This window comes from Oreochromis niloticus, linkage group LG22 (genome assembly GCF_001858045.2).
Source record: "Oreochromis niloticus isolate F11D_XX linkage group LG22, O_niloticus_UMD_NMBU, whole genome shotgun sequence".
Lineage (NCBI taxonomy): Eukaryota > Metazoa > Chordata > Actinopteri > Cichliformes > Cichlidae > Oreochromis > Oreochromis niloticus.
The window spans coordinates 13,514,063-13,535,078 of NC_031985.2; the positions used below are offsets into that span (position 1 = coordinate 13,514,063).

At 42.9% G+C, this 21,016-nt stretch overlaps 1 protein-coding gene across 3 annotated transcripts; it reads right to left on the bottom strand.

Annotated features, from left to right (window-relative positions):
• Window positions 1-1,789: 1,789 nt before the first annotated feature.
• On the bottom strand, window positions 1,790-20,585 carry tmem170b (transmembrane protein 170B). Of its 3 annotated transcripts, none has more exons than XR_003216058.1 (4): window positions 20,012-20,585; window positions 10,284-10,454; window positions 4,725-5,663; window positions 1,790-2,298 (listed from the first exon to the last, which is right to left on the bottom strand). XR_003216058.1 is itself a non-coding variant. In XM_025902618.1 (3 exons), exons 1-3 carry the CDS (start codon window positions 20,175-20,177, stop codon window positions 5,533-5,535), a joined length of 468 nt encoding a protein of 155 aa, XP_025758403.1. In that variant the 5' UTR covers window positions 20,178-20,585; the 3' UTR covers window positions 1,790-5,532. The 3 variants fall into 3 exon arrangements, 1 of the variants encoding a protein (XP_025758403.1); XR_003216057.1 differs by having other exon boundaries at window positions 1,790-2,969; window positions 3,127-5,663; XM_025902618.1 differs by having other exon boundaries at window positions 1,790-5,663.
• Between the last annotated feature and the right edge of the window lie 431 nt (window positions 20,586-21,016).

The following is a 21,016-nucleotide window of genomic DNA, read 5'->3' on the forward strand; positions in this document are numbered from 1 at the left end:
CCTCCTCTTCGTCCCTGCAGAATTAAAAATACATTACACTCAGCTGCAACGTGTGTGTGCAGTGGGCTGGATATGCAACCCAAAAAAAGGGAAAGAAAACCTTGTTCAAGCCAAGGAGGAAAGCAGATCACACGGCTGGAACAGCAACCAAATGTCAAATCAGATATGAGAATGAGCAATTGTGTGTTGGAGTCACGGCCACAATCAAAATGTTTCAGGAGGCGCTGCCCCCGCCGTTACAATGAGGAGGCATCACGTACCGGAGGCTTTTTTTGGGTATCATACCAGCAAATGAAAACAGCCAACTTCCTCGAGTCCGCGCGGAGACAAAACATGACTTTACCTTCTCTAAAAATGGTTGCTGCGGGAGGGCACGTACAGCAGAGCCAGGGAACACCCGGAGACGAGCATCGGGTGGAGGCGACGGGCCAGAAGACACATTGGCGTTCACAAAGGACAAACAGTGATTGCACAGGAAGACATTTTTACATTTACAGTCTAATAATTAGCCCAACTAAATGTACCTGCATGTAAACATAGAAGACAGATTTCACAGAATACGAGCAATCAGCAAACATGCAGCACGTCTACTGCCAACAATCACAACAACAGATAAGTCATACAATGTAAAAAATAATGAGAGTTTAAATATATAACAGAGGCTCAAACCTGCAGTGCCAGCATGTGCGATAACTGTTAGTAAAGTGCAACATATTCATGTGTTAAGTGCTTTTAGTGGTCAGTTTAACTAGAAAAATGCTGTGTTTGGCTTTTTTTCCTGTCATATTAAACAGATTTGAAATAATGAGGCGAGCACACGGGCAAGTAATCCCTATAAGAGCAAAGCTTCAGACAGTTTTTCTGATCTTGGCTCTTCATGATGTCAGTGAGAGCAGATACCCTTAATAAAGATTACTTTGAACTTCAAAAGGAGCTGAAAAGCTGAAACAGTTTGTTGCAGACAAAGGATGAAGTGAGATGTTGGACCAAGGGCCAGTTCTGAGACAAATGAGGATTATTAGTCCATGCTACTCATATGGAAGTAATCCAAGAATAAAATCAGGGAGCTGGTCTGATTTAAAGAGCAATTTTTGATCCTTGTATATGTAAAAAAGGGAAATATTTCTCAAATTTGACTGTAAATTAAGTAAATCCAATAAAACTGTTAAAGAAAACTACAACTTTTATCACTTTTAGGTAGATTAAAAGTCACAGTCACCATCGTTACTGATCTTAAAAACTGGCTTGAATCCAGACTCAGTTTTTTTCTGCTGAATCTACACTTTAAAAATCTTCCACTCACTTTCTAACCACACACAGTATAAAAGACAGACGCAGCCACCATAATGTAACTCACTAGCTGGTGAAGGCCTGCTTTGAAGGACTGCTCACTTGTTAATGATCCTCCTTTCTCACTCAGTGACCAATAATTTACTAAATTAACTTAATTTTTTTTCAGTATGACCTGAAATTATTGACTGAGCCCACAGGAAAGAGTTTCAATGAGGTCACAGAACCAGAGAGCAGAGGGCCGCTTTCCCCGCACTCTTCCACACCCAGCAGAGTCGCCCCCTGCTGGCCATCAGTTTACCCAAAGAAGGCGTAGGTTTCCTGGCTATTATGAATACATATAACGGGGTTGCAGTTAAGACAAATCACACTGATGATGTAGAGGTCTCAAAAACTGATGCATTAAATATGCTACACATGTCATCACATTATCACACTCCTCCTGTTTGTGCTGTGAGACGAAGCAGATTGATAAAAAGCAAAAACAACACTCCTGAGCTTTTAATGCTGCAAAAGATTTTTATTTCAACCGCCTGCTGAGTATGTACAGGAGAACAGTTTGTACATAAATAGGCAATAGTTATAAATATCAGCAGTTTGGCTGGTACAAAATTAAAAAAGAAGATATTGTACATTATCTACAGGAGAAGTGCCACTTTGGGTTTTATGTACAGCTTTGTCTCTGGGTGGATTGTCCATGTTAGTCCATTCACATGTTACCTGAGCTGCGTTGCACATGCAGCCACAGCGGCGGGTACACAGTATGTGTCCGAGGTTGGGAAGGGATTTGTGGCATTTGGGCAACAGCAGACTTGAGGTGGTGGCTGTGGTGGTGCGAACGGTGGGTGCAGCAGCTTCTATCATAAGCCTATTGAAAGAGACAGGATTATTGAGCTGGGTGTCTCTCTCTGTTACTTTTTTTTAAGTCTAGAGGGGATTATTAGTTGCTGGGTGTCTCCTTTAGATATTACAGCGCACACTCACGGTCACACGGCTCAATCACAGAACCTGGAGCGGAAAAACACACACATAGATCCGTCATGACCAGTAATGGCACGGGGTGCGAATGCTATTCAGCGGTTAGTTTGTTTATGAAGCACACTGCGGCTATGTACAGCTCTGGATGTGCAGATCTGACAGCATCGAGTCCATTCTTGCAGTTTTAATCGGCACATAAAAAATAAAATCACTTTATGTAAAGACAGTAAAACTGCTGTCACTTCCAAGTAGGTCCTCACACCCCTTTCCGACCCTTTAAACACCCCCGACCACCAGCACAATGAAAGAAAACACATGGAAATCCATTTATTCTTCTCACAAGCACGACCGCGCAGACCGACACCGAACACGGCGACAACGATGCTCATCAGTCTCCTGTGAGCCGCATACGAACACGCACAAAGTGCCCGCAGAAACAGATTTCACTGCTATGACAGCAGGTGAGTCACGATTGGTCCCTGAAAGCTGAGCTTACACATTCAAACGGGCGGTGCAGACCACGTGCAGAGCAACCCAGTGATACAGGGAGAAAACAAACAGGGGGAGGGGCTTCAGGTGACTCCTCGTTTACCTTTTTTTTTTTGTTGTTCAATATTTCCAAACCCCACAATCATCTCACAGGCATTCAGGCTCCTGCTGCTACTTCATTCCAGTGCAATATCGCCCTCCTGTGTGCTGAGCTGGTAGTGAAGGTAAACTGTGTTACATCATTACATAATTTACCTTCAGAGCCACAAAACCTCAAAAAAATAAAATAAATAAAATCACACCATCTGAACAGCACAAGCATCTTTTTGAATGTGCAAATGTGCCTAAAAAGTACATAAAACCACTAACTCTTTATGTTGACGTCAATAAGATGAGAAAACGGGATGAGTAAAGCTAGACTGTGAGTGATACTTTGGCATTTCGACCTCCTGGGTGAAGTTTTGGGCAAAGTTGAACCTTCTTCAGCACCGCCTGTGTCTGGCATCTAAATACAGTAACTTCGAGCACATTCTTCACATTATTTCCTTTTTTTCCCAAAACATCATCATCATCATCATCAGTGTCTGCGTGTGTATAGCATCGGGTCAAAGCACACTGATCTAAAACAAGGCAGATTAAAGTCAGTGCAACGTGCAAAGTTAAACTTAAGGAGCATGGGTTCATAAACAAAACAATAAAGAAAAAAGTCGGCATAGATAAAAAGAAGAAGAAGAAGAAAATAAATCAGAGCAGCAGAATCTGTGACCTTCTCCGGGGAGGGAGGGATGGCTTTCCACGGGGAGTTTATACTGAAGCAGTGCAGACATAAGCAGCACTACGGTGAGCCGAGGAGGCTCCAGAAAATCTGCACCTGCAGGACTCACAGACTCACTCGGAGCGATTTCTCTGGGAATATGCTGACTCTCAAGCAGCAAAGTGACCCTTTTCAATGCTGACGCACCTTTACTCCTCTTACCCTGAATAAGGAAGAATTAAACTATAAAGAGCCAAACCAAACCACTCCCCATTACAGACGCCTCCTCCGGGCCGTCCTCCTGTTTTGTTCAACAAACCATTTATTCGCCTTCTTGCTAAAAGTTTTGATGATGCCCCTCTGATGTCTGTACCGTGAATATGAAGCTGAGGATGTTTTCAGTCAACAGGATGCCAATCAGGTGTATTTATTTAAACAAAGGGGATCTATCAAACACGTTAGCGCAGAGGTAGGGAACTCCAGGCCTCGAGAGCCGGTGTCCTGCAGGTTTTAGATGTGTCCTTGATCCGATACAGCTGATTTAAGTGGCTAAATGACCTCCTCAACGTGTGCTGAAGTTCTCCAGAGGCCTGGTAATGAACTAATCATTTGATTCAGGTGTGTTGACCCATGGTGAGATCTAAAACCTGCAGGACACCGGCTCTCAAGGCCTGGAGTTCCCTACCCCTGCGTTAGAGGGACGTTAGAGGGTAAAATGTAAGAGGGGTGTCAAGGTTTGAGCCTGGCCCGCTGCCTCTCAGCAGGAAGGCGTGCGTGACCTGAACCTCAAAGAAGGATCAAAGAAGAATAAAGGTCATGTGTTGAAAGTAAAATCCCTGACCGAAGTAAGACCTGAAGCGAGGCGTTCACACAAGGAAACGCGCCGCAATCTCAGAGTCTGAACACTGCTGTACGGAGGAATGGGCTAAAAACTCCTCCGAGTCGATGTGTAGGACTGATCGATGATTACAGGAACGCTTAGCTGCCTTTACTGCTGCTCATGGGTGTAAAACAGGTACACCTACTTTTGCCTCTCACACACAGGAAATACTGGATGGTCAAATTTCTTTTCTCTAATCTGGTTCTTTTCCTACTTTTCGAATGAAAATCAGTTGAAAATATTTTCATTATTACAGCAAATTCCTGCAACTCGACCAACATCACTAAAATGTTATATTGTTTAACAGAGATAAATCAGATGCAGGTAGATTACTTTACTGTCTCCCGGCTCCACCTTTGTTTACAGTAAAGACATCAGAGTGACATCGATCTCATCCTCTCTCTCTGTCTGTGGAAGAAACCCAAACTACTCCTCTGACTCCGCTCAGAGTTGTTGTTGGCACGCTTTAAAATCGATCATCATATGCTGGTTTTCCTCTGCCTCTTCGCCAACATTTACAAAGTGCAAAAATTCAAAGCTTCTTCCTGCTCGTGAGTCGGACGCTGCGGCTTTCGAGCCATCTCGGGAGAAGGAGCGAGAAGCTGTATACAGGCCTAGAGGCGCGGCGGCGGTTTAATACTGATGAAGGTGTTTTACTGCTGATGAACACTGCTGTTCTTTTGTTTGTTTGCCGAACTTTTGTTCCGATCGCCAAAGGAGATCATCAGCTCACGATTACAGGTCGCTGTTTAAAAAATAGATTTTTTTTTCCTCCTCCCTCAAAAGTTCAACAGAAAGCCTTTGAGTCAGTCGGCCACCAAGGCTTGCTGTTTTCACAGAGAAGGCTTTTGGCACGAAGAAGTGGCGTAACTCTGGAAACTCAGAAACATGGCTTTCAGGTCCAGAAGCTGAGGCTGAGCCTCCGCCCGGCGCTGCTCTCTGACACGATGCCGACCTTCCTGCACCGATTCGCAGTGCAGAGACGCTGGGGGGCGTTCTGCCCTGGATCTGGCCCTCAAAGGTCCAGAGGACTTGTGCCTCATCTCCTTCCATAAAAGCAGACCTAAAGTCTCTGCCCGGCTCGATTTGCCCGCTCTGCTCCCGTGTCGGTGTCTGCCTTTCACCCCGTCGTGGGTTTTCTTCACAGCGTGGCCAGGATCCGCGAGAAGGATATGACGACGGAGAGGGTGGTCTGGCCCACGCCCAGCACCAGCGCCTCCAGCGGTGCCATGCCTTTCCCCGCCACGCGGTAAACGCCCGCCACGGCCGCGCCTGAGGGAGGAAAACAAAATTAAAAAGGTCAATGTTAATACAAGGCCAGGCAAACAGAAAGACAAGCACACAGCTGTCTGCCACCATTAAACCCAACTGAACATCCATAGGCAGGGGATCAGCGGACAAACATGTCCCTCCTGATCTCGCCCTTCCATCAATAATGGAGGAGCGTTCGTGCGTGCCTCCCTGCAGCCACGCTCCGAGCGGACTCGCTGCTCTTCCTGCAGCAGTTCTCGCTACACGCTGTCCGTCTGGTCATGATTGAGACAAACAGCAGGAGAGGACGTTTCTCTAATCCCGGCACCAAAGCCGAGTGAGCTATTTTTAAACTGCTGGACTCGAAGGCCGAGAAAATCTAAACAAAGTTTATCAGTCAAAGCTACCAGCAGCGCTCCAGCAAATCCTCCCTTCATCAAGGTTATCATATTCACCGTGTGCTTTTAAAGAAAACTACCCGCCCTCAAAATCCACCAAATCAATCCTTCTTTTAGGCAGGTAGCCTGACTAAGACTTGTGTGTACAAAAATGTAGACAGAGATATTACACATGCTCACAAATGAAGAGAAGCATGTGCCACTTTTTTAAATATCCAAATGAAACCAGAGAGTTCAGCTTCATAGCGTTTCATAGCTCGTTAGGCAGCAGTATTTAAGTATTTAAATTCACAGTGAATCAGATCACTATATTAAAAAGTCCTCTGACTGGATTCCAAGTACTGAGTTTAAATGTATTAAGGGAGCAGACGTAATTGAGTAACTTTTGATGCACAGCCTAATAAATGAACATCACGAACTGGTGCTCTCTGCTAACGAGGAACATCCCACTTCATCTGTATAAGTGAAGCATCAGGACAGAGTTACCTGTAAGAAGCAGTGCACTGTGATACTGAAGACGCCTCGAAGTGGAGGGGGAAGCACGCACACAGATTATATCAGATAAAACTGTAGACTGTGCTTTTAGTGTAATACGTTACAAAGTGATCACATTACATTTTTCAGTAACAGTAATGTAACAGGTTACAGTGCTATACTCAGCAATTAGATTAGAGTTATATCATGTTGTTACATGCGTTACAAAAGGCTCTTCAGTAATGTGCACGTCAGGCGGATAGAAAGAAAACATGATATGTGCAGAAGGAAAACCAGTGTTTCTAAAGTAGAATCACAGTGGCTTTAAAGTTAGACTGTTTCTCATGTTTGCTTTGTGTTTGTATTAAAAATTGCACGTGTGTCCTGATTAAAAAGAGAAAGAGATCGGTTTCTGTGTGAAAATCTTCAGCTTTTAGTATCAACAGGGGTTTAGCGTTCAGGTCTTAAACATCAGTCTGGCACTGGAAGGTGCCCAGACCCATTGGCTGCAAAACAAGCCCAAATGATCACCCCTCCTCCACTGTGCATAACAATAAAATGTATTTGTGCTGCTGATATTATGCACTTTGCATTATTACAAACATCTCCGATTTGGACTCATTTGTCTAAACGACAATGTGCCAGAAGTCTTGTGGTTTGCTTAGATGTAACAAACGAAGCTGTGCCATCATGCAAACCTTCCAAACACATAAACTTAAACATGTAACATGTCAACTGAGGCCCGTAGACTCTAAACTGTAGCTCAAACATACATCTGTTTTAAACAGTGGCAAACAGTTTAGGGTTTTTTGGTCAAATTTCCAGCATTCAATGATTCAAATCAGAGTCCTGGACATTTAATGTTATAGAAAAGGACTTCAAAACAACTATTAAAGGCTGACATTTCCTCTGTGCTGCATGACCTTTCTTTTACTTCTATACACACAAACACACACACACACACACACACACTCTGATTTTGTGCCGGGCTCGCGTACACATGGCTGGTGACACAGTCAATAGTCTAGCTCTCTCTGATTGCTACACATTAATAATAAAGCGGCTTTTCTATTTTGGGGGCGCCAGCTCACATCTGTGACGGTGAGTGAGTCATCCACAGAGCCCTACACTACGATAGACGCAGGTCTATTTACACACCCTGTGCTCACACTCTGATACAGTGAGGGGAAGGTAAAGGCAAACAAACAAGGCTTGGATATCAGCTGCACCTGCAGTGTTTAAAAAAAATAATAAAGTGAATATATTTGTGTTTAAAAATATGATTAGCTGGCAGATATATCACATTTTTAAACTACACACTATCTGATTACTCCTGTTTAATATGATCAGATAAGACCAGTTCTACAGTTTTCTTAAGGTAAATAGTTCATTAGCTTAACTTTCATTTCAGGCAATGCAGGGACATAAAAATTGGGTCCTGATGCAGAATCTGCCTTCAGAAGATTAAAGTCAGAAAGTTGAAACAAGCTTTTGCCCATAAATTCTATATCCTACAGATCCCCTTTTAAGGTAGTCCAAAATATTGGATACAAAATAGCCTAGTCCTAGCTCAAGATATTATAGCACATATGTTATAACTATATTCAGTCTTATTGAAAACAATGTGCCAGTTATTGATATTCTTATTAAAACGAGCAGACAGCGTGAATAGATTTCTTCACTGTTTTGATTCACAGTAGAAAATAAATGATTAATTCCTGATTTCTGCCTTTTTAGAGTCTTATAGGGTATTTTTTTTAATTTACAGTCACCACAGATGTCATGATGTATTATAGATAACTATCTGCACCACTCTACTGTGTTATATTAAGTGTTAACAAAGAGAGATGAACTAGATGGCCTCAGACTAATTACCCCTGGTCTTCAAGGATCTGCTGCCCCTCATTTCTAATGCAGACTTGCAGGTATCATCATTAGTGCTGAAATGTGACCCATGGACTCTGCAGGGAACGTGACCCGAGGTGCACCGGGACTTCTTAACTTCTTACCCTAATGGATCAGTCACACCAGAGTAAAAATAGGACAGCACCTTTTTTGCGACTAGAAAAAGGAAAAGAAAAATGTTTTTGCTCTGAGGGAGTAGTTGCAGTGACCAACAGCTCCTGGCTTACTTTCCAACACTTTCAATCGACTGACTGCACCCCATCTAATCACAGACCGACTTCATCTTATTGCTGTTTCATCGCTGTCTTGACACATCAGATTGTCAGCTGCATTCATTTTGGTTGTGTTCGATTCTCCAACCACTGTTTTCCCTACTGTGACTGTAACAGCCTGTTGCTATTTGAGAGTTGGTCTCAAACCACCCAAACCTTAACACATTGACTTGGATGTAATGATGTTGCTCTTAGACTTGACTAAAGGAACTGACTGTTAACTTAAAGTGGGGTGGTGTCAAGAAACTGTGTTTTGTTTGTTTTTTTCCACATTTGTTCTGAGGTTACTGCAGATACCTGATGAACAGCAACATGTAGAAAATCTGTAGATGCAGCTAAAAGTCTGCTGCAAGCAAATGACTAAACACCAACATTTAAATCGTTTGAGCATTTGGAACAAAAAAAGGTAACACGCCAGACTCAAAGGCCAGGTGGGAGTGTAATTTGTTAACTTTATACTACCATGTCACAGCTCATCCCCATACCACCCCAAGCACGCCCAATCTCAGCTGATCTTGGCCAGGGTGGGCCTGGTTAGTACTTGGATGGGGGCTGCCCAGCTGCGGGGGGCAGTAACTGTAGCCCAGGAGGAAGCAAAGAGGGGAAAGATACTGAACAGAAGTTGCTCTCTGATACGTTCATCAGGGTATGAATCGGAAAAGGCTTGATCTATAAAGAACCAGTCCATTTACCATACAGCCCTTTTTCTACATTCACCCATTCTTCCAGAATTATACAGCCCTTCGTATTTATTCCACGCCTTTAAAGTGGACATGAAACACTACATCGATAAAGACTACTTTACACCACAGAGCCCTACTCTTAAAAAGTGTCACAAACTAACACTGCCTGTGACGCTGGATTTAAGAAGTGTTTAAAGTTACAGAACATGTTTAGCACCGTCTTGTGCCAGTACAGAACATTACATCACTGGGGTGGTTGGTTGGACCACTGACTGCTTAAGAGACAGAGAGTGAACGTGGAGAGTATATCCTTGATTTCTTAACATAAAACATTGTTACAGTCAGGTGAAGATTAGTTAGAGGTCTTTGTTACAGTGCATAGACGAATCTAACACTCACTGGCGTGAATTTAAAAAAATGTAGAAAATGTACCTTTAAATGTTGTTGTTTGGAATATCTTTAAAGTCAGTGTTTAGCTCATTTGTGTGTGTGTGTGTGTGTGTGTGTGTGTGTGTGTGTGTGTGTGTGTGTGTGTGTGTGTGTGTTTTTCTGGTTGTTATTTTTGGGTGCAAACTCTTCCTGCCAGCGACAACAGTCCAGCCAATCTCAAAAATGTTAAATTAAATGAACCCTTATCATGCAGACACGTTGATGTTTCCTGCGCTACATAAACAAACAGGCAGGTAAACACAGAAGCCGATTAGTATAAAAATCTTCCCCCTCCATGTCTCTCTGTCAGCTTCTGTTTTCTTCTAGTTGACACGAGTTAACACACGGTCGCCTCACCCAGCGCTCGCTCTGCCTTCCGGTCACCTCCCATCTTCTTCTGCGTGCTGAACGCCACAGTCTGAGGCCACTCTAAAAATAAACCGTCAGCAAGAAAACAAAAGGGGAAGTAAATGGACTTACTAGTGATGACGCCTCCGGAGAGCGAGGCCAGGAAACCCACGCTGACCAGCACCAGGGTGATGAGGCGTCCCCGCTTGTGGCGCTGCAGCATGACTAACATGAGCAGCCCCACCGCCCCGTGGACGAAGAGCGAGGAGAAGAGACACCACAGGAAGACCCAGTACCACATCTCTGCAGGGAGAGAGCCAACAACACAGATCAGATACAGCCTGAAAGCACAGGACTTACCGCTTACATTAAAGGTGCTTTTTGTAATCTCTCTACGTAGAATTTAACTAAAGCTTTCACCAGCAGGGGGCAGTGTGCTGAAATGTTTTCTCCTCTAAATGCTTTTTTCTTTTACTTGCTGAATTACGGTTGCACTGACCTCCTGCACCATCTATTATATTATAGTATTATATAAAAGTACAGCCCAGCCTTAGAAGTTCAATATCAGGTAACATCTCTCGAGCACACATAGTTGCTCCGGATATAGTATAAGTATAGCACAAAGTCGTATAAGTATATATTACAGTACAGTATGATATAATGTCTCAGGGGTTCTTAATGTAACAACTGCAGTAAAAAAAAAAAAAAAAAAAAAAAAAAAAAAAAAAAAATAAATCGATTAGTTTCATAAATATTAATCAGACAATTACACATTTTTAGCCTGAACATCAAACATGGCAACAAATGAGAGAAATCACTGCTTGCACTGAAATAAATATTTTTACATTTTAACTTTTAAAAAAATATTTTCTGGTTAATAACAATCATGATGTTTAATAGAACGGATTTAAGGATAATGACAGTTACTGCAAACTTAAAGACTTTACTTTTTTTTCCTATTTCTTGGTTTACGTCACCATTTTAAAATCAGTCAGCTGGAACAGTAACAAGTAACAACAATCCCATATTCTAATATATATGATTTTAACAGAGTACTTTCATTTCTGATGAAGCATGAAATTAAATATCGAGCAGCTTTCATTTACAAAATGAATTATGAATTGTTTACCAGAGAAAAACATCCCGAAACAGACTGGTCCAGCTTTTAATGTTTTCACACATTTCTGACCATTTCACAGACTATACAGGTCCTTCTCAAAAAAATTAGCATATTGTGATAAAGTTCATTATTTTCTGCAATGTACTGATAAACATTAGACTTTCATATATTTTAGATTCATTACACACAACTGAAGTAGTTCAAGCCTTTCATTGTTTTAATATTGATGATTTTGGCATACATAACTCATGAAAACCCAAATTTCCTATCTCAGAAAATTAGCATATTACATCCGACCAATAAAAGAAAAGTGTTTTGAATACAAAAAAAGTCAACCTTCAAATAATTATGTTCAGTTATGCACTCAATATTTGGTCGGGAATCCTTTTGCAGAAATGACTGCTTCAATGCGGCGTGGCATGGAGGCAACCAGCCTGTGGAGGCCCAGGATGCTTCGATAGCGGCCTTAAGCTCATCCAGAGTGTTGGGTCTTGCGTCTCTCAACTTTCTCTTCACAATATCCCACAGATTCTCTATGGGGTTCAGGTCAGGAGAGTTGGCAGGCCAATTGAGCACAGTAACACCATGGTCAGTAAAGCATTTACCAGTGGTTTTGGCACTGTGAGCAGGTGCCAGGTCGTGCTGAAAAATGAAATCTTCATCTCCATAAAGCTTTTCAGCAGATGGAAGCATGAAGTGCTCCAAAATCTCCTGATAGCTAGCTGCATTGACCCTGCCCTTGATAAAACACAGTGGACCAACACCAGCAGCTGACATGGGACCCCAGACCATCACTGACTGTGGGTACTTGACACTGGACTTCAGGCATTTTGGCATTTCCCTCTCCCCAGTCTTCCTCCAGACTCTGGCACCTTGATTTCCGAATGACATGCAAAAGTTGCTTTCATCCGAAAAAAGTACTTTGGACCACTGAGCAACAGTCCAGTGCTGCTTCTCCGTAGCCCAGGTCAGGCGCTTCTGCCGCTGTTTCTGGTTCAAAAGTGGCTTGACCTGGGGAATGCGGCACCTGTAGCCCATTTCCTGCACACGCCTGTACACGGTGGCTCTGGATGTTTCTACTCCAGACTCAGTCCACTGCTTCCGCAGGTCCCCCAAGGTCTGGAATCGGTCCTTCTCCACAATCTTCCTCAGGGTCCGGTCACCTCTTCTCGTTGTGCAGCGTTTTCTGCCACACTTTTTCCTTCCCACAGACTCCCCACTGAGGTGCCTTGATACAGCACTCTGGGAACAGCCTATTCATTCAGAAATTTCTTTCTGTGTCTTACCCTCTTGCTTGAGGGTGTCACTGATGGCCTTCTGGACAGCAGTCAGGTCGGCAGTCTTACCCATGATTGCGGTTTTGAGTAATGAACCAGGCTGGGAGTTTTTAAAAGCCTCAGGAATCTTTTGCAGGTGTTTAGAGTTAATTCGTTGATTCAGATGATTAGGTTAATAGCTCGTTTACTGAACCTTTTCATGATATGCTAATTTTTTGGGTTTTCATGAGCTGTATGCCAAAATCATCAATATTAAAACAATGAAAGGCTTGAACTACTTCAGTTGTGTGTAATGAATCTAAAATATATGAAAGTCTAATGTTTATCAGTACATTGCAGAAAATAATGAACTTTATCACAATATGCTAATTTTTTGAGAAGGACCTGTATATAAAAGTCGCCTCCTGCTAGTCTGTAAACAGAAAGCACGTTTAAGGCTTCACTTTCCTTTTTTTATACTTTTACAATGCTTTTTCTTGTGTTGGAGCACTTTAACACGGTTGTATTGGTACTTCTGAATATTCCTTCCACCATTATGGAGCACAAACACAGATGGATGACCTCGACACCCACCGAGGACCAAATGTCAGTGAAATCTGCCTTCAGTGGATAAATCTGTAATGGTCATACAAAAAACTGTGGCCAAAATAACATTTGAATTCTTAGTCAGAGGGAGATCTGTTGCACTTCTTGATAAATTACAAGCTTGATTTAATCTAATTAAGTTTTAAAGCAGTGATCATGTCCATCCTTGATGTACAGTGATTTGATTTTACACACAATGATACTAGGAAACTGTGATTTAAGCCCTTGTGATTTATTTTGCTTCCTTTATTTTAGTGAAATATTACCTCTGCTGCATTTACATATAAAGGTCAGCTTTGGTTTGCATAACGTCGATTACACGTGAAACTTGAAACAGGACTTAAAGACAACAGATTTGTAACAGAAAACCTGCTTTATAGATAAAAGGTGCTTATTTACTACTGCAACCTGAACACAGACAGAAGCAGGGTTTTAGTGGGATATCTGTACATCAGCTGCTTTAATTTTTTTTAAACCATCTCAATAAACTTGATCCCAGCTTTCAGCAACAACCTCAGGTTATAAAAAAAATATACAGTCAATAAATAAACAGCAAATATACAATAAAAATCAACAAATAAAACTAATTAAATAAGGCCGTATTTGCATCAGGCTATCCTGCTCATCTAGACCTGAAAGAAAACAAGAATAAGCAGGTGTTTTAAAATGATTGAGCTCTATGTGGGAAGTTTGGTTGTTCCAAAAGTTAGGAGCTGCCACTAAAAAGACTTTGTAGCCTTCGCTTTTAAGCCTGGACTGGACTATCTGGTCAGAGGCTCCAAAAGTTCTGTTAAGTAAGGTGGCACCAAACCAATAAGACTCTTAAAAACAGGTAAATTTTAAACTGGATCCTGATGGACAGGAAGCCAGTGTAAGATGGCCAGAAAAGGTGTGATCACCATGTTTCTTTCCTGTCAAAAGGTGAGCTGCTGCATTTTCTACAGCCTGCAGACAACGAAGACAACGAACGACTGATCAGAGCCGACGTATAAAGAGCTACGAAAGTCTGAGAGAGGTAATAAAAGCGTGAATTACTGTCTCGCAGTCATGCAGTGGTGGGAGGCAGGCCTTCACCTTACTGAGCCGCATTAGTTATAAGAAGCTCGTCTGAACAAAAGAGCTTCATGCAAACAAACGCCGACAATAAGTGATCCCGAGGGGGAAGACGCAACTTATAATATGCCGTGCTAGTCTTGAAAAATTCACATTTACTGCTTATAAAGAGTGCTTCCAAGATGAAACACTGCAGCTCGGCTGAGATGCAGAGCTACAGCCGCTGCTGCACGTCTGTGAGGCGAGGGGAGGATTTCAATCTACAGCAGCCACCGTCTAAGTCAAGCCTCATCAAGGAGGCAGCCGACCGTGGCGATGGACCCGTGGTGGAGATGTATAAAACCGCTCAGAGCGACATTTCAGACAGCGAGCCCGACATGAAGCGGTAAATGGAAAATCTCGTCTGAAACAATAGCGTACGGCCGCCTTTTGTGAACATCCTGACTGGAGATAAGCTGAAAAAAAAAAAATGTAATCGTAGAAACAAAAACGTCTGCAAACTAAAAATGCTGATAATTCCTAAAATGCCAGCAAAATCATCTAATTAGCTTCCACCAAACACAACTGTTATCTCCCAGAAAACACATAATGCACCCTGCAGGGTCCAGACTGTGCTGCCGTTATAACGGACTCCACTGAAAATGAGAACAGTAAACAGCATTTAAAATCACACTCTTCCTCCTCCTCCTCCTCCTCGTTCTCCCTGTCTTTCTGTGGCACAGGCCAGCTTTGTCTAAAAAGGCTCTGGCTTCATCGCACTTTGCCAGCGAGGGGCCTTTGGTTGAACCGCTGGCACCGTGGGAGCCAGAAGGAGCCAGCTGGCCGTGAGATAACCACAGAAGAAAAGACACCAAGTGAGAAAGGATGACCCAGCTGAAGCATGGCAATGCTGTCTGTGCGTGTGGGCTGGATGCAAACAGGAAACGTGACAGTATTTTGCAGTGTAAACATCAGAACACCCAATTCTATTACCAAGTATTTCTCAGAGCTCTTTAGCATATCCATTTAACCGAGCTCCTCCACAGTCCACTGAGTGCCTACATCTACTTATTGATCCAGCAGGCGAGCGTCAGGCCAGGCGGAGAGAGACGTGACAGCGCAGTAACACAATGGTTTTTTGTCTTAAATGACTGAGCACACAGATCACGCTGCAGTGTATCCACTGCTGTCTTTCTGCAAGCATCCAGCAGCAGAGGAGAGAAGGATATCTGTGATGGGACCCAAGACATAAGAGAGACACACATACAGGAAGTACAGGGAGAGAGAGAGAGCGCCGCTTAACTGTAGCCCCCGACACGAAAGCTGATCAGGATTCAGCATCGTGTAGAGAGAGCCGGCCTTTAATGCAGGCTGGAAAAGATGAAACTCAAAGATCCTGGAGGAGGTTATGCAATGCTAACATCATCGCACACAGACTGTGCTATCGCCCACTCGGCCAAAAGAACTACAGACATCCACAGGTTAAACAGACAATTATAAACACCATTAGTTTATGTGTAGTTAAGGGAATGAGTTGGTTAGCAGAAGTCTGAGCATTTTCCTGATATTTTCAGGCATTTGATGGAGAAAAATGCAGAGTTCAACGTAATTATTGGTGAATGGCAGGTAAGCTGATTGGCTAGCAGCTGGTCTGTTTCCACCGTGAGGCAAACTGGATGAAATGAACTCTTGCTAACGTGCAGTTCTGTTCTTTCAGTTAGTAATGTCACATTAAAATCAAAGCCCGCTGAGACGGTTTAAATCTGAAGTGCTTCATAATAATTATAATAAATAACCAGCCGCAAATGCCAGAAGTTTCTCCTCTAAACTTCAGGGTTAGCTTCCATATGTAAGGGTTCAGGGTTCAGTGAGATCAACTTTGCCAAAAATTTCACAAATGGAGAGGACAGCTGGGATAATCTGTGTTTCTACTTACTAATAAAATAATCCGTGTAGTCTTCCACCATCACTGATGGATGGAGCCTGACCCAGACACCTACTGAGGACCAAATGTCAGCGTGATCTCTCTTCTGTAACAGTAACCTGTCATGCTGGTCAGAATAATATTTAATGGCATAGTTGGAGGAAATCTGTTGCATTTCTTGATGAATTACAAGCTTGATTTAGAGAGAAAATGGGTCGGGTGAAATGTTCAGTGGAGTCACGAGGCTCGTTATTTATCTCAGCCGACTAAAATTATCCATGGCAGCTAATTTTTTTTGCGTTACAGCAGATGCTGGAAGGTGAGGTGCACATTTAGTTTCAGGGGACAGCAGGCAGCGCAGGTGGTCAAGGCTCTGAAGAAGCACCTATGGGTGAGAAATGAGTGCAGCTAAAGTGCTGTGTCATGTTCAGAGATAGGAGCGAACACAGGCTAAAACACAGTGAGAGCACAGTATTAACTTCTGCTAATCCGCAACTACAGGCCGAGGTCTTTGTCAGCACGGCGGCTTTAGAGCTCGCCTGTCAACAGGACAGAATTTTAAAAAAGCAGGGGCTCGTGTATTTGGTGCCTCATAAGAGGTTAGAGTACACAAGCGGCTGCAGAACATGAACTATTCCCAGTGTCGAAGCCGCAGCTTCTCGAAGCAGAAGGCTGCCGAGTTCACCTCTCAGGAGGGCGAACGATGGATTTGTCCAAACGTGGAGAGAGGGAGAGCAAGCCTGACACATCTGGCAGTGACTCTGTCCCGTGATGCAGAACAAGGAGAGGATTATGCCAATATTGATTCCATTTCGGATGATGCTTTTTCTTTTTTGAAGGACCGAGCTACCATGACGTGATGCGATGTAACGTAAAGTTATCAGGTAACAATATAGTAAACTTAGTTAGCACATGCACCACATAGAAAAGCATACCTGCAAATTAGTGCAAAGTAACAGACCAATAAGATAATGCCATTGCAAATGCTCCAAAAGGCACCAACAGCACAAACATGGCAGTGGAGGTGAGGCCCAGTAGCCTGTGATCAAATCCAAGTGCTTTGGGAACCTCTGTCACTCAAAGCAACCACGATCTTCACTTCAGCGTCCAGATACATAAATTTATTTAAAAAAAGAAAGAAAGAAAAGAACATAACTGTGTTGATAGTTATGATGTGGGAAAACATCCACTGAGGCTGTAAAGATGCTTTTAATGCTTTAAAGTTTATTTTAACACAGAAGTCTATGGGGATTGACTTGTTTTAGGAGGAAGCCTCAAGTGGCCACTGGAGGAACTGCAGCTTTTGCCACTTCAGCATTGGTGCAATGCTTTTAAATCCTGAAGATTGCTGCTTGGCATTCACATAAAGTTTTAACTCCTAATATAGCTGCATGTGGCCATACATAGACTCAATGCTTTTATCTGAACCTGCTAAACTGCACTATACCTTCTGTTTAGTTCTCTGCCAACTCCTGACAGAAATATCTGGACCTTTAACCGAGCAGCCAAGTTGTGCTTTCTGTTTTTGTGTGTATGTTTTACAGCTTCACCTGAGCTCTTTTTGCTTTTGTGTGCTTGTTTGCAAAAAGATAAAGGCTAAAACAAACAGCTCAACACCAGACATGCTGAGCTTAAAAGCTGCAGATTAGGGCATGTGCAGAGTGAACACAACTGATTAGCTTTCCACAAAGAACAGCCACACAACATGTTACCGTGTGAGATAATAAAATGACTTTTTAGCAATCTGATCATCGCGCAATCACAGCAGGCAAACAATTAAAACTAAGAAAGCCTTTTGACATTATTATCATGAAGTGATAATACAGGATTTCTGCAAGTCTATTGCAAGTTCATTAACCCGCTGGGTGTCAATTAACCACCCCCAAAGTAGGCTAATGCATCGAAATCTTTTCATTTTCTAAGACCAAAGCTGGGGGAAAAAAAGAGAAAAAACTACAAAGAAAGGATTAAAGCACAAAATAAACACAATGTTATATGATTTTACCTGCTCAACTGATATTCATACACTTATTTACTCTAATCAAGACAGGCTAAAGCACTCACTGCTGTAATAAATGAGGTTAAATACATTTCAGTGCCCTCCAGCTGGTAAATATCTATGCATATGCAATACTTTATGATGGCGTCTCTCTGCTCTTCCTCCTCTCTCCTCATGAGCTGCACATGAGCAGTTCTGCTGTTCTGCCTGTGTCACCACACAATTAGCAATCGGCAGATTAACAGCACCTGATGCATGCTGGATTAAAAACTGGATATTTAACTGCATTCGAATGGAAAAAGAACAGCGCAAATTTCTAAAGTTACACACTTGTGTGTAAAAGACACTTCCTTAAATGCACATAGATATCCAACCGTCTGAGATAAATGAGTGAAAAGAAAAGTGTGTTTTTATCTACTGTAAATCATCAAAGTGAGTCAATTTCTAAGTAGCTGTTCACATTTAAATATGTTCTTTTTATTGGTTTTCTGAAGTGAAACTGCCTGCTGCGCACGCCTCATAAACAGGAAGCACTCCCCAGGGGCACAGATAAAAGTTCATCTATGCGTTCAGGGCTCCCCAACTGTCCCCCCTGACCTCCTTTAATGTCTCAGGAGGTCGTTTTTCACCTGTGTGCTGAATGGTGGGGTTTGGGGGGGGGTCAGGTGGCAGATTTGTGAAGAGTATTCTGTAAAGCCCCTGGGCGTTAACTCCTCACAGCTCTCTTCTCGCCGCTGCAGCTCAGATACCACAAACTTCTACATTGCACTGAAACTTCCTGCTGAGTCAGCGTGATCAACTGCGCGTTTTTTTCCTTCCATCCCTGCATGATGTGTTTCTCAACACAGGATGTCAGCTGCATATTAGACAACCGGTCTGTGCCAAGTCAGCCATGACTACACGTCCGGCTCCTCACTTTGCAGAGTGAAATGAAAGAATTTCTATAATCTTGTGTTTGTGCAACACACACGGTCCCCCGTCCACTTCCTCAAAAGAAAAAAAAAAAGAAAGAAAAGAAAAGTGATGACAATGCTTTGAACAGCTGGCAAGTAATAATAATTCTTGCTGAGGAAGTTCATTCTGCTTGGAAAGAAGAGATAAAATGCCCACACATTGCTTTTCTGGTGCCCCATGATCTGTTTTTGTGTCATAGGAACTTTCATGCATTTCTTCCACTTTTCTTAAACCTCCTTACAAATAAAAAAGGAGGAAGAAAGTCATCTTATAAGCACATAATTGTTGACAGCAGCTCAATCATCTGTATCAACAAGTGACAGTTCAGCCATCAGCCCACAGAGATGCCCTAATCTCTTATTTACAGCTGCATATTACCTTCAATATCAAAGCAGACATCCTCTGGCTCAACTGCATTCAAATAAAACAGGGATTTTAACTCAGCCTCCCTACTTCTAGAGTCAGGACCATCCCAGACAGCATCCCTGTCCGCTCAGAGGACCCTCCCTCTAATTGCCCCTTTACTGAAAGACAAAGGAGGGGGAGGAGGCCACATTTACTACGCATTCACGAAGCAGAAAGATTAATTAGCCGAATGTTGTCATTATTTTTCCGGACGGACTCTGCACGCCTGAATAGAGGAGTGAGATTTTGTTTTGTTTTGTTGATGTTGCGGTTCAGGCCCAGCATCACCAATAAAACACACCAGTTTGGAGAGATGGGGAGGTGGGATGGAAAGGTGGCACACAGATGCCCCCTATGCATGACAGCAGCCATGCCCTTCCTGCTGGCTACAAGAAAAATGACCACATATATTTGAATGATATTTATATATATATATATATATATTCAGCTTTGAAAAGGAAGCTGCACATGCTGCTGGTGGTGATGACTTTTTCACTGAACACATTTAATTAAAAAAAAAAAAAAATGAAGCAGCAGAATAGCGGCACCTTTCATTCCGCATACCTGTGAAGTGGTGCAGCGCCGAGCCTTGCACCCAAAGGCTCAGCACTTGCTGCACCGACAGATTAAGAGAATAATCCTTGTCCGTTGTCATGTTTCCGCCGCCGCCGCCGCCCGGGTTCGCACCCCTCTTTATCGTATAGCTGTACTTGGCTTTAAACGAAGGCATGGATGAGGAAACCGGGGTGGCATTTGGATATGAGGCGGCTCTCCCCGGCGCGGCTCGCCTCTACCGGTGCCTCTGCTTCGGCTTGACGTCCGTCTCCGCTCCGGGAAAGGAAGGGCCGATGGCTGGTCGGTTCATCCTCGGTGGTGGTGTCGGTGGCGGCTGTACGGAGGCCATGACGAGGATGGCAGCGGGAGCTCGGGCAGAGAAACGCACGGTCGGCTCGTCCTACATCAGCTAGCCCTGCTACATAACCCTTAAAGGGCCAGCGGTCCTTTTCTTGCGAGGGGTTCACGGTGACACATCCCCGCGCTCGTGAAGCCGCTTTATGAATGAGGAACAAAGGACAGCAAGGTGGCGTGTGCGCAGAAAGCGTGCGTAGTGGCGATGGCGGCTCGGGGCAACTGGGGGGGGGACGCTGTAACGTAATTACGACGCACTGTGACTAATATTAGGATACTAATAAAATACTAATTATAACAACAGCAATATTTTGACAAGAGCTAACTAAAAATAACATTTTAGAAGCTGTAGAAAGATTTAATGTTTTTATTTTTATTTTTTACGTTATACAGTATTTGCCAGCAGGAAGCGAAAGAGTGGTTGCTAGGCAACGCAATAACGTTAGCTCTCGAACGAATAACCAAATCAATGCTAATGCTAAAGACTACTTTAACAGAGAATATATAAATAAATACCATATATACTAAATAGTATTATTAGTTGATTTATTAATGTTTATTTTATTTCAAATGTTGTGATATTAAAATTAAGTCTACATTAAAATTAAATGACCTTAGAAGCAGCGTTGGTCATGACGTCAGCTGGAAGGTGGCGCTTAT

Coding starts and splice junctions, on each gene's coding strand:
- tmem170b (XM_025902618.1), bottom strand. CDS start 20,177: ATGCCTTCGTTTAAAGCCAAGTACAGCTATACGATAAAGAGGGGTGCG. Junction 10,455..20,011: donor GGCGCTGCACCACTTCACAG/GTATGCGGAATG, acceptor CTCTCCCTGCAG/AGATGTGGTACTGGGTCTTC. Junction 5,664..10,283: donor CTCCGGAGGCGTCATCACTA/GTAAGTCCATTT, acceptor TTCCTCCCTCAG/GCGCGGCCGTGGCGGGCGTT.